Here is a 12,677-nt window from a genome sequence, read left to right on the forward strand (position 1 = left end):
GGTGACCCGTTCGGATCACGGATCGGTGACGATCCGTTGCACCCTTAACTGACAGTACCCCCCCCCCCCCCGTTCTTGAGGGGTTGCTCCTGCACCCCCCGGCTTTCCACTTTAGATGTTGGCTGGACCTTGTAGTTCACTGCTGCAGATGAAAGTAGATGTTGGCTGGACCTTATAGTTCACCACTGAAGATAAAGGTAGTAATTTCGAGTCTGGCACTACAGTAGAATTAGGCAAACGTAGTCTAGGCAAGCTGGGTCATACACAGGTAGATCACAGTCCAAATGGTACCGAATCAGAAGCGAGCAAAGTAGGGTCAAAAACTAGCCAGGTCATACATGAAATACACAGAGCAGATATTAGCTGGGTCAAGCAGCATCACACAAAGGTAACAACTCTGTCACGAGCACTGGTGGTATGCTGATACAGGTGAATTAAAAGGTGAGCTGACCAACCTACTGTTTCTCAGGCAAAGGCTGTGTCTGTTTTGCTGGCTCTTAAAGGGATTCTAGTACTGACAGGCCACATGGGAGGCGCTTCACAGGTGCCATTTCTAGCGCTAAAACGCCTGAAAAATGCCTCAGTGTGAAAGGGGTCTAAACCAGCTATCTACAATCCTAAAATACCAGACCTGTTCATGTAAGTTGTAAATGTAAATATAAAATAAGACAGCCAGCAAATCCTTCATTATCTTTCCCCTTACAGCTTTCAAAGTTTGTAAAGCTGGCTACTCGGTAAGTTCCAATATCCAAATATTTATTTTGCTACATGGAAAAGCACAGAGGATGCCGCTAATAAGTTTCGGCCATGGTGGCCTTAATCATAGCATTCTAAAGTGTATGCCTGGAAGGGCTGTGTTTACCCGCACAGGTGATCCATGCTTTGGTGAGATATAAGAGGTCTTAAAAAACCCTGATGAATCTTTTTTTGAGAAAGAGACTGAAGACAGTATTCTCTAACTTTCTCTGCAGCCTTAGCCGCAATCCAGATGAATGAATAGAAGTCTTTGTATAGAGGCTCCTATTCATTCACAAACTGAAGCATGGTAAACACAGCTTGCTGATCATTAACTCAGGAAAGGAAGGGGGCTGTTCACCCCGATATCGATTTCCCATGTCTGCCCCAGCAGCATATGACGTTTGCAGGAGGGGAAGTCAGCCAGCAGCACTGTGTTTGTGGAGCTGACAAGGGGACGTATTGGGATATTTTTAATACAGTGGAACCTTGGATTACGTGCACAATCCATTCCAGAAGAATGCTTGTAATCCAAAGCACTTGCATATCAAAGCAAGTTTCCTCATAGAAGTCCATGGAAACAAAGAAAATTTGTTCCGCATTGACTTCTATTACATGCAATGCCGCATGTGGCCAGAGGCTGGGGGTTCGGGAGAACCTCGGAAATACTCAGGGACAGCTCGGAAACACTCAGGAACTGAGTCATGTTTCCCTTTGGAAAGATTCAGATTCTGTCCCATAGCCAAAACAGGAAGTGAGAGGAAATCTCTCCCCCTCTATTCCTGTTCTGGGGACAACCCAAAATGTGTGATTTCCTTTTACTTTTAGCGATAATGCTAAACAGAGTGAATCTCCCTAATGAGAGCACAGACAGCAACAAGATATCACAGGGGTTCTAATCCATCGCCACTCTATCCAAAACTGAAAAAAGAAAAACTCCCTTTAGTTATAATGTAAGAGTTAAACACTGGATATTATCAATACCATTATGAAGTTTAACTGGTTGTTCAGCTGTCACTGAACACACTTACCAGAATATTGGCAGATGTTGCAGTTTCTAACAAATGCAAAACCTCTTGCCGCCAACTCCGTTTAAGCAACTGATCAAGAAGAGCATCAAAAACACCTTCATCAAAATTCGTTCTGTGTAGATATTTGCTGTAGTATTCTCTGAATACCAAAACTAGCAAAAAACGAAAACAAAACAAAACATTGTTATACATTTTTTTAAATGCTTACAGTATTTGACTTTTAGAATACGAAGTAGGGTTGTCCCGATACTAGTATCGGTACCGATATCGAGCATTTGCCCGAGTACTTGTATACGGGCAAATGCTCCGATGCTTCACCTGATACCTGGACAATCAGTGTGATCGGTGCGGAGGGGGAGTTACAAGAACCGATCACCCTGTATGGATTTCAATAAAGCCTGACAGCCGTTTCTCCACTTCTCTCCTCCCCCCTCCCTCCTTTCAGCTGCTTTAATTAAATCTACACAGAGGTGATCAGTGCTTGTAACTGCCCCCAAAGGCGCACTGATCACCGCTGACTGGCCCTGTATTCTCCTCCAGTCCCCCTCTGTTCTGCTGCTGTCCCCCTCTGTTCTCCTCCGTGTCCCCCTCGATCTTTCAGGATAGAGTGCGGAGGTAGGAGCTAGTAAATCTTTCCGAATGAACCCGTCAGTGATAACTGACTCTGTCCATTCACGTAACTGAAACATCGTAACCTGTGCTTACTATGCTTCAGTTTATGAATGGAGAGGAGCCTCTGTCTCCTCTGCATTCATTTTCAGTGCAGCTGAGGCTGCTGAGAAGGGGACTGGGAAACATGTGTCCTCAGTCCCTTTCCCTGTCTCAAAGGGGAGATGTCAGGGGTCTGTAAGACCCTTGATATCTTACCAAAGCCCCCCAACAGGGCAAATAATAAAAAAAAAAAAAAAAAAAAGAATTGCAATAAATAAAAAGAAATTAATTGTAAGAAAATAAAAAACACTGACACGGTTAACTCCTCCCCCCCCAAAAAAGAAAGCATTGTAAAAAATAAAATTGTAAAAACAAAAAAACTACTGCCACACGTGCCACTGCCACATGACATTGAAAAAAAAGTATCGGTAATCAGTATCAGCGAGTACTTGGAAAAAAAAAAGTATCAGTACTTGTACTCGGTCTTAAAAAAAAATGGTATCGGGACAACCCTAATATGAAGTGTGCATATGAATGTGCAAAGTGCTCATGTTCACAAGCAGCTACTGGCAGCCACGGAAGCCTAACACCTTGACTCCCAGCTGGTGATTGCTGTCAGGTGACACTGAATACATAACTCATTTTGCCAACCCTACTTATGACATAGGAGACAATCCACTGGATAAAAACCTAGAGAAATATATTTGTCCATAGGTTGATTGGCCTATTGTGTACAGTTGTCGTTTGTTTCAACATGTTAGTGGCACTTGTTAATGTCCTCATGTGGAAGCATTCCCTATTTATGATAGCTGTTATGTTACATATGATGGCTATTGTGATACTCTATTTAATAAAAATATTTGAATGTAAAAACCTTAAAATGTAACACCCTTTCTGCTGTGCACAAAATTCTCTAACATTGGTAAAATGGTACAAAAATGGAATGCGAGTGGACTTAATCTTGCTGCTCGCCTATACAGGCTTTGTTAAAGGGGTCGTTAAGGCAGTGCTCACAATCATTGCCAGCCCCTCTGCTAGGATAACATGTAGAATATAGTGTATGTTTTTTAAAATTCATCTTCTAAATACCTAATTTTCTCCTCACCGATCACATGACCGCCCGTCGTTCTCTTCCTCCGATGTATGCACTACAGAGGGAGTGGCCGAGATCTCCCTGTGATGTCTGCTGGGTGATCACGTGGCCTCCCTCTGTAGTACATACATCGGAGGAAGAGAGAGACGGGTGGTAATGTGACCACTGAACGGCGAGGAGAAATAAGGTCTAGAAGATGAATTTTAAAAAATGACATACGCGTAGACTATATACTACATGTTGAACAGTAGATGACATGGCTCCCCAAATCATCATGGACTGTGGAACATTTTGCATTTCATTTGGAATTTAAGGTTCCAGAGTCTGGAGGAAAAGTGAAGAGGCACAGATTCCAAGTTGCTTGAGGTCCAGCGTGAAGTTTCCACAGTCAGTGATGATTTTGGGAGCTGTCATCCGCTGGAGTTGGTTCGCTGTGTTTTATCAAGTCTAAGTCTTTTAGCAGCCGTCTACCAGGAAATTCTAGAGCACTTTAGGCTTTCCTCTGCTGACCAGCTTTATGGAGATGCTGATTTCATATTCCAGCACGACTTGGCACCTGCCCACACTGCCAAGAGTATCAACCCCTGGTTTAATGATCACTGTGCTTAATTGGCCACCAAACTCACCTGACCAAAACATCATATAGAATCTGTGGGGTATTGTCAAGATAAGATAAGACACACCAGACCCAACAATGCTGAGAAGTTGAAGGCCGCTATCAAAGCAACCTGGGTTTCCATAACACCTCAGCAGTGCAACAGGCTACATGCCATGCCACATCGCATTGATGCAGTAATTCATGCAAAAGGAGCCCTGACCAAGTACTATTTTTGAGCTACTGAATTCTGGATTTACACTAGCTGCAAGTCATAATTATCAAATAAAATAAAGGAATGCTTGAAATATATCACTTTGTGTGTAACACATCTATACAAAAAAAAAAAAAAGTTTCACTTTTTGAATTTAATCACTGAAATAAATTAACTTTTTGATGATATTCTAATTTTACGAGATGCACTTGTATGTTATACACAGAAAATGAAAACAAGCACTTATCCATACATAAATAAAATTACCACAAAAACAAAACAAAACAAAAAAAACACATGACCTTTTCCAGCAGAAAACACTGAATAGATATACATTTTTTTCCCAACTGCATTGCAATGCAAAGCTACAAACCCCAACTACACACAACCTACAAGAAAGTGAGAGCAAAGACCTTTGGGAGAGAAACTTGTCTTACATTTTGTACTTACATGCTCGTTGTAGAAAACTTGTACGCTTTTCATTTATCATTATACGCAAAACATCCATACACAGCTGAAGAAGAGAAAAAACAAGATTTTGAAAACTCAAAAATAAAATTTTTGGACTCATCACAATATCGTTTTCTTGAAGTGTATTGAGACACATGCAAAGTCTTTCACCTTCATCTTACACTACCACCTACAGGAGGATTGGGCAATTGCAAGAATAAAAAATAAATAAATAAAACAAACAACTGTAGGCCAGCCCAGGATAACCATTCCTACTACAAGCAGGTCTCAGTAAATTAACAAAGTAGTAATGAGAGCATAATCAGAGAGAAATGAGACCTGCTATACAGGTGTGTCTCAAAAAAATGTGAAGATCATCAAAAAGTTTAATTTATTTCAGTAATGCAATTCAAAAAGTGAAACTATGTTATATAGATTCATTACACACAGAGTGATCTATTTTAAGTATTTCTTTTTTAATTTTGACGATTTATGGCTAGTGAAAACTCGAAATTCAGTATCTCAGAAAATTAGAATATTGTGAAAAAATAGGATTTTTTGTACTCCCCGTAAAAACCTTTTCTCTGTAATTCACCGACTGACACAGCTCCTCTCTTAGCCATTGGGTTTATACGCCACCTTTAGGAGAAGACTAGGAATAACATGTTATGAAAAACACAGAACTTTTAGTTCCACCCAAGGGGCGGTCCCTTAGGTAACAACCCCCCAGCCTGCCATGCAGCCTCAGTACATCAACAAGCAGTATAACGTAAAGACAAAATAGGAGAGGCGGGTGCTGTGTCAGTCAGTGAATTACAGAGAAAAGGATTTTACGGTGAGTACAAAAAATCCTATTTTCTCTTATATTCACCGACTGACATAGCTCCTCTCTTAGCCATTGGAACGTCCCCAAGCAGTGCCAAAACGAGGGGTGGGAAAACAGCATAAAAACTTCATCCACCATGGCAAGTGGGAACTAGTATAAATTTTACCCACAAATGACAGTGTGTGGAAAAACCACCACAAAAACAGGGTGCTCCTTAAGAGAGGGACACTACCCTCAAACCGCACCAAAACTGCGGTGCATCAACTTAAAAGGTACTGCGTTTTTACCCAAAAAAACAGGAAAAAAGGAAAAATTGTATATGCAATTGCAACTACACAGCCGCTTGCAAAATTTTGCGTCCAAAGCAGGCATCAGCCGATGCACTGACATCTACCTTGTAGAATTTTATAAAGGTGTGAACAGACGACCAGGTCGCCGCTTTACACACTTGAGCGACAGATGCTTGATGTCAGAAGGCCCAAGACGTTCCAATTGCCCTGGTGGAGTGGGCCGTGACTGGAAAGGGGGGCACCTGCCCCTTCAAGGCGTAATCCTGTACTACAATCTGTCTGATCCACCTGGAAATGGTGGCTGGCGAGACCGCCATGCCTTTTTTCAGACCAGCCACCGAAACAAACAAGGAGTCTGAATTAACAAAGGGAGCCGTAGCAGACAAATACACCCTCAGAGCCCGGACCACGTCCAGGGAATGGAGGGCCGCCTCCTTAGGATGTGTCGGCTTAGGACATAGAGATGGTAACACAATATCTTTGTTGATGTGAAACGCGGAGACCACCTTCGGCAGAAAAAACGGTTGCGGACGCAACACCGCCTTATCCTTGTGTGTATAACCAGGTAGGGAGACTTGCAGGACAAGGCCGGCAGTTCTGAAACCCTCCTGGCCGATGTAATGGCCACTAGAAAAACACTTTCTGGGAAAGAGTCAACAGAGGAATCTCTATAATATTTTCAAATGACTGTCTTTGCAGCACCAATAATACCAGATTCAGATCCCACGGGGAAAACGGTGGACGCACCGGAGGAACTATGTGTTGCACCCCTTGAACAAAAGTGCTCACTAGAGAGCGAGACGCCAGGGGTCGCTGAAAAAAGACTGATTTGTCCCTTAATGGTGCTCAAAGCCAACGTCTAGTCTACTCCTTGCTGAAGAAACAGTAGGACCCTGGATATAGAAAAAGAGGGTGGATGCCATCCTTTCTCCTCACACATGGAGATGTAGGCCTTCCAGGTATGATGATTTATCTTTCGGGAACAAGATTTCCGAGCTCTCAGCATAGTTGAGATCACAGAGTCCTAAAGACCCTGGTTCCTCAACACTTGGCTCTCAATAGCCATGCCATTAAAACCAGCGATGGTAAAGCAGGATGGAGAATCGGACCTTGAGACAGAAGGTCTTCTCGAAACAGCAGTCGCCAGGGAGCATCTGCCACCAGGCGCACTAGGTCTGCGTACCAGGGACGCTGAGGCCAATCTGGGGAAATCAGTATTACTGGGATCCCATCAGCCTCCACTCTGCGAAGCAGACGTGGTAACAGTTTTAGTGGAGGAAAGGCATAAATAAGCTGGTACTGATCCCACGGAGCCACCAGCGCTTCTGACACATTTGCCCAGGGATCCTTTGTCCTGGACACGAATCTCGGCACCTTCTGATTGAGATGGGAGGCCGGAAGATCCACGTCTGGTGTGCCCGACGGCAGGCACAGTAAGGCTGCTTTCACATTGCAGCGGGAGCGGCGTCGGCGGTAAAGTGCCGCTATTTTTAGCGGCGCTTTACCGTCGTTTTAGCGGCGGTGTGCGGGCGCTAGCGGGGTGGTTTTAACCCCCGCTAGCGGCCGAAAAGGGGTTAAACCCGCCCGCAAAGCGCCGCTGCAGCGGCGCTTTGCCGGCGGTATTGCCGCGGTGTCCCATTGATTTCAATGGGCAGGAGCGGTTTAGGAGCGGTGAATACACCGCTTCTTCACCGCTGCAAAGATGCGGCTGGCAGGACTTTTTTCACCGTCCTGCCAGCGCATCGCTCCAGTGTGAAAGCCCTCCGGCTTTCACACTGGAGTTAAAGGGGCCGTTTTTTTTCAGGCGTTACACAGGCGCTATTTTTAGCGCTGTAACGCCTGAATACCGCCCCAGTGTGAAAGCAGCCTAACTGAACACCTCCAGATGCAATGCCCATTCTCCTGGGTCCAGCATTTGGCGACTTAGATAGTGCGCCTGCCAGTTATCCACTCCCGGGATGTAAACGGCCAATGGGGCCGGTACATGTCACTCTGCCCACTGAAGGATGTGAGCGACCTCCCGTGAGGCGGCCGAGCTTCTTGTTCCTCCTTGGTGATTGACGTATGCCACAGCTGTGGCGTTGTCTGACTGGATCCTGATTGGATGCCCTCGCAGTCTTATCGAACATGCAGAGAGGCATAGCCTGATCACTCTCAGTTCGAACAGTGAGACAGGCAACTTGGATTCCTCGGCCGACCAAAGGACCTGGGTCGACTAAACTGCAATTACTCCACCCCAGCCAGTTAAGCTGGCATCCGTTGTGATCAGTGTCCATTTCAGAGGTAGGAATGACTTTCTGGACTGAAGTGCCGGGGACCTCAGCCACCAGATCAGGGAATCCCTGACTAACTGGCTCACCTGAATCTGCCGATCCAGGGACAACAGAGATTTGTCAAAATCTCCTTCTGCAGGACTCTGGTGTGGAACTGGGCATATGGTGCTGCCTCGAAGGCAGCTACCATGAGTTCATGGACTTGCATGCAGAAGCATAGCGGCGACCACTTGCGGTTCATCAGCAGTTTCACCGCGACTCAGAGTCAGCAGCTTGTCTGAAGAAAGAAACACTCTCGCTTCCATGGAGTCCAGCAGCAAGCCTAGGTACTCCAAATGAAGAGTCGGCACGATCACCGACTTCTTTAGATTCAACAGCTACCCAAATTCCTGCAGGGTCTGCATGGTGATCGCCATATCCTGCTCTAACTCTGAGGCGGAAGATGCTCTCAGGAGATGGTCTAGGTATCCCATGATTGCAATCCTGTGTTGCTGTAGCCACGCCAAAACAGGAGCCAATACCTTGGTAAAGACTCGGGGGGCTGATGCCAAACCAAAAGGGAGAGCCACAAAATACGACTACTGAGCGAACTGATTCCATTCTGAACATTTGTACTTTTACAAAGTAATTGAGGGCTTTTAGATCCAAGATTGTAGTCCCCAAGAAGGAATGGGTACGTCCAAACAGGTTTGAGTAGAATCCCTGGAAACGTTACGAGTCCGGAACAGGTACTATTACCCCACGACTCAACAGGTCCCTTACCGCCCCAATAAGGGCCTCCCAGCGAGCCGGAAGTACGGGTATGCTGGAGAGGAATCTGTTTTGCGGCCAAGATAGGAACTCTATCTTGTAGCCTGAGGAAATCAGATCGCAGAACCATTGGTCGAACAGCCCAGAGGTCCACCGGGCTGCAAACTCCCGAAGGTAAACCTTCATGTGGTAGCACTTTTGCTCGCAGGATTGTTAGGCTTGCAGTTCCAGTGACGCTTTGGTCCTTCAACGGTCATCCTATCGGGCTGGGGATGCTTGGTCGAAGCTCCGGGCGGATGAAAAAGCTGTTTATGAGCAGAAAAGGAGGGCCCTTGCCTACAGCGTGGCTCCTTAGCCTTCCTGGCCTGTGGGAGTAAAGTACTCTTACCACCTGTGGCATTTTTAATACTGTCATCCAAAGAGGCACCAAAGAGCCGGTCGCCAAGGAAGGGAAGATCCGTCAGGGCTTTTTTGGATGCCTGGTCAGACCAGCATTTTAACTAAATCAGGCGCCTCAGCACCACTGCTGACACTGAAGCCCTGGATAACAGAGGGAGAGTATCCAGGACCGCGTCACAAACGTACTAAAGGCCTTGCACTAGTTGGCCTGCTAGTTCCACGCAGACAGGAGAAGCCTTTTCTCCCAATTCGCAGTGCAAACGTTTTTCCCACTCGGATGCCAGTACTGGTCGCATGGTTGACCCCACAACCGTAAACAAGGAGCGAGCCACTGCCTCAGCCTTCTTGGCCGTGGGGTCCTTAAATGCAGGAGTCCCCTCTACCGGGATTGTGGTTACTTTCTTTAACCTGTATACTGGGGGGTACACGGCCAGGGGAGCTGACCATTTTTTGAGAAGGCTCTCCTCAAAGGGGTAGCGCACCACCATATACTTGGGGACCAAAAGGGTCCGTTGCGGTCGACCCCATTCCTTGTAAATGAACTCCTCAAAATAAGTCAGATGCGGAAACACCTTAGGTGAATGGGCTGGCTTACGGGACCCAGAAGGGGCCGCTACATCAGCAAAGGGATCTGCTGGCTCCTGAATCTTCAGGGTATCACGCACAGGTGTAATAAATGCTCCAACAAGCGCTTTGACACGCACGGACCTGGATGGGGACTCAGCCTCACTGTCTGATCGGTCCTGGTCAGCGTCATCTGAAACGATAGAACAGGGGTCAACAGCCTCAGCAGGGCCTGAGTCTGCATCAGAGCTCTCCCCAGAGGACGGGGGGGGGGGGCAGGGGCCACTCTTTAGTACCTTTGCGCCCTGCCTCCATCTTGGCAACTAACGTATTGAGGACCACTGACAAAGCGTCCAGAGGCATCACACAATCTCCAATCAAAAAATATGGCTGCGCTAAAACTTATAAAACAAAATTATAAAGTGACATAATTTTTCTAATTTACAAAAAATCCCAAAAACATGCAAAAATAGTGCCAAAGTAATAATTTCCAGGCATATAAGCAGTCCAAAGAAAAGGAAAGATGGATAGGATGCTGAATCTTAGTCCATTTTCGGTGACTCTCAAAACCACCCTTTACACACGTAGCAGGTGCACCCAGAGTAGAAAGAGATTATCCACCACCAAATTAGAGGAGGCTTACCAGCTGTCAAGATCTCTTTTTAAGGAGATCATACGGGCTTGTAAAATGTTACGTTCCTGGTCCCCACACTGGGCTCTGTTGGTAACACCAATCTATCTGCTCCCTCTTTATGGTATATCTCGTTCCACCACAATCATTTAGTTCGGCAAAGAGAGAAGAAAAAAAGCTCCCATAGCATAATTCCATAAAGATTTATTAAAATATAAAAAGTAAAGTAACAACTCACGAATTCCCAGCAGAGTGTAAGCGTATAGCGTATAAAAAAACGAGCCGAGCGGCTCTCTCTTGTTTGCACTGCCCGCCCTTCCGGATTAACGTGGAAATGCGGTGACGTCAGCATGCCGCTCACCCTACGTCGTTTCGTCAAAAGTGACTTCTTCCTGGCGAACCGGTTGCAATTGCCTGGATTTCCTGGGGAAGAAACACCAGTTTCTGAAGCAATGCTGACCCTACCCTGTCTGCCACCTGATGGGGACTTCGGACAGTGATGGTCCCACCCTCCTAACTGCTGCTGGCTGAGGGGCTCTTTCCCGCAGGACTCACCACCCTGACTGGTTCTGCGCTGTCCAGCTAGTAGTGTCTGTGTCCCTTGTCAGCTCCCAGGTGCATAGGAGATCACACTGTCATCCAAAGCTGCTGTTTATGGCGCTGAAAATGGGCGAGCGTCCAGTATAAAGGACATAAACACAGGGAAAATGGCCACTGAGCTACAGGAAAGCATGCTGTTCCTTAAGACTGACCAAGAAAATGTGCTCAGGCTTCAAGAAAATGGCAGCTGAGCATCCAGTATAAAGGACAAAAACACAAGAAAAATGGTTGCCAAGCTATAGGAGAGCATGCTGCTCCTTGCCCTCACCTAAGATGGCCACTGAACACTGAATACCATGAGGGACAGAGAAATGGAGGTGAACAGTGCTGCAGCGATCACAGACACAGCCTCACCAGACAGCCCCCAGGGAGAGGTAAACACACATCAGGGCACAGCCAGCCAGTGCAGCCCCCCCAGGTGAGAGCTCCCCTGAAGAGCCCCTGCACATGACACACACCGCTCAGCAGCCACATGCAGCATCCCCCACAGGGAGGTAGGGAGATGAGGGACAGGAAGAGAAGAGAGGGAGGGGAGGGAAACCTGAATAGACCTCCCAGGGAATGCCCAGTTGCTCAGCCCCCACGAGGCAGGGATAGCTGTACTTACCAGTCCCGTAGAGCTGGGAGACATTCCATCACAGACCCACTCTCCGATCAGTAAGGGGTGGCTGCTGGCCACGGCACACTGACGCAGACATCAGTAACCAGGTCATATGTGTGCCCGGGGCCATTACGCCCACTGGCCGCCCCTGGAGCATGTCGTGGCCAACCCAGCGTGGAGCTCTGGTCTGCACACGCTCGCTGGCCAGGCTAGGCCCGGTCATATGTGTGCCCCGGAGCATTAAAGCTCACGACCACCTCTGGAGCTGAGGTACGTCCTGGCCGACCCAGCGTGTACCTCTGGTCTGCATACGCTTGCTGGCAATCCTAGGAAGACTACAAGGATGAGGGTATCCAGCCCATCACCCAGCCGGCTGTTGATAGCAGATCAGATTTAGCCTTGCGCAAAAAGAAAAGCTTCTGCAGAAAAAACAGGGACCGATGGGCCAACAGGGTTCCTAGGTCCTTCACTAGGCAAAGTAAAACTGAGGCTACATGGCAGGCTGGGGGGTTGTTACCTAAGGGACCGCCCCTTGGGCGAAACTAAAAGTTCTGTTTTTCATAACATGTTATGCCTAGTCTTCTCCTAAAGGTGGCGTAACAACCCAATGGCTAAGACAGGAGCTGTGTCAGTCGGTGAATATAAGAGAAAGTGCAATATTGTAGACTCATAAATGTCACGCTCTAATCAGCTAAGTAACTCAAAACACCTGTAAGGGTTTCCCGAGCCTTTAAATGGTCTCTCAGTCTGGTTCAGTAGGGTTACACAATCATGGGGAAGACTGCTGACTTGACAGTTGTCCAGAAGACAGTCATTGTCACCCTCCACAAGGAAGGCAAGTCACAAAAGGTCTTTGCTAAAGATGGCTGTTCACGAGTGCTGTATCCAAGCATATCCATGGAAAGTTGAGTGCAACCGCAGCCTTGAGAGGATCGTGAAGCAAAGGCTATTCAAGAATTTGGGAGAGATTTCAT

The 12,677-nt window shown here is 46.8% G+C and overlaps 1 protein-coding gene across 1 annotated transcript in view; it reads right to left on the bottom strand.

Moving 5' to 3' along the window:
* Positions 1 to 12,677, bottom strand: part of TOPAZ1 (testis and ovary specific TOPAZ 1) — a 594,775-nt gene that overhangs the window by 280,023 nt on the left and 302,075 nt on the right. Inside the window, exons 9-10 of the mRNA XM_077491472.1 lie at positions 4,770 to 4,833; positions 1,767 to 1,918 (exon numbers count right to left, since the gene is read on the bottom strand). Coding sequence (XP_077347598.1) covers positions 1,767 to 1,918; positions 4,770 to 4,833 — 216 coding nt within the window. The remainder of the gene's footprint in view (positions 1 to 1,766; positions 1,919 to 4,769; positions 4,834 to 12,677) is intronic.

Source organism: Lithobates pipiens, unplaced genomic scaffold (genome assembly GCF_037356315.1).
Source record: "Lithobates pipiens isolate NorthernLeopardFrog02 unplaced genomic scaffold, aLitPip1_a1.2 Scaffold_19, whole genome shotgun sequence".
Lineage (NCBI taxonomy): Eukaryota > Metazoa > Chordata > Amphibia > Anura > Ranidae > Lithobates > Lithobates pipiens.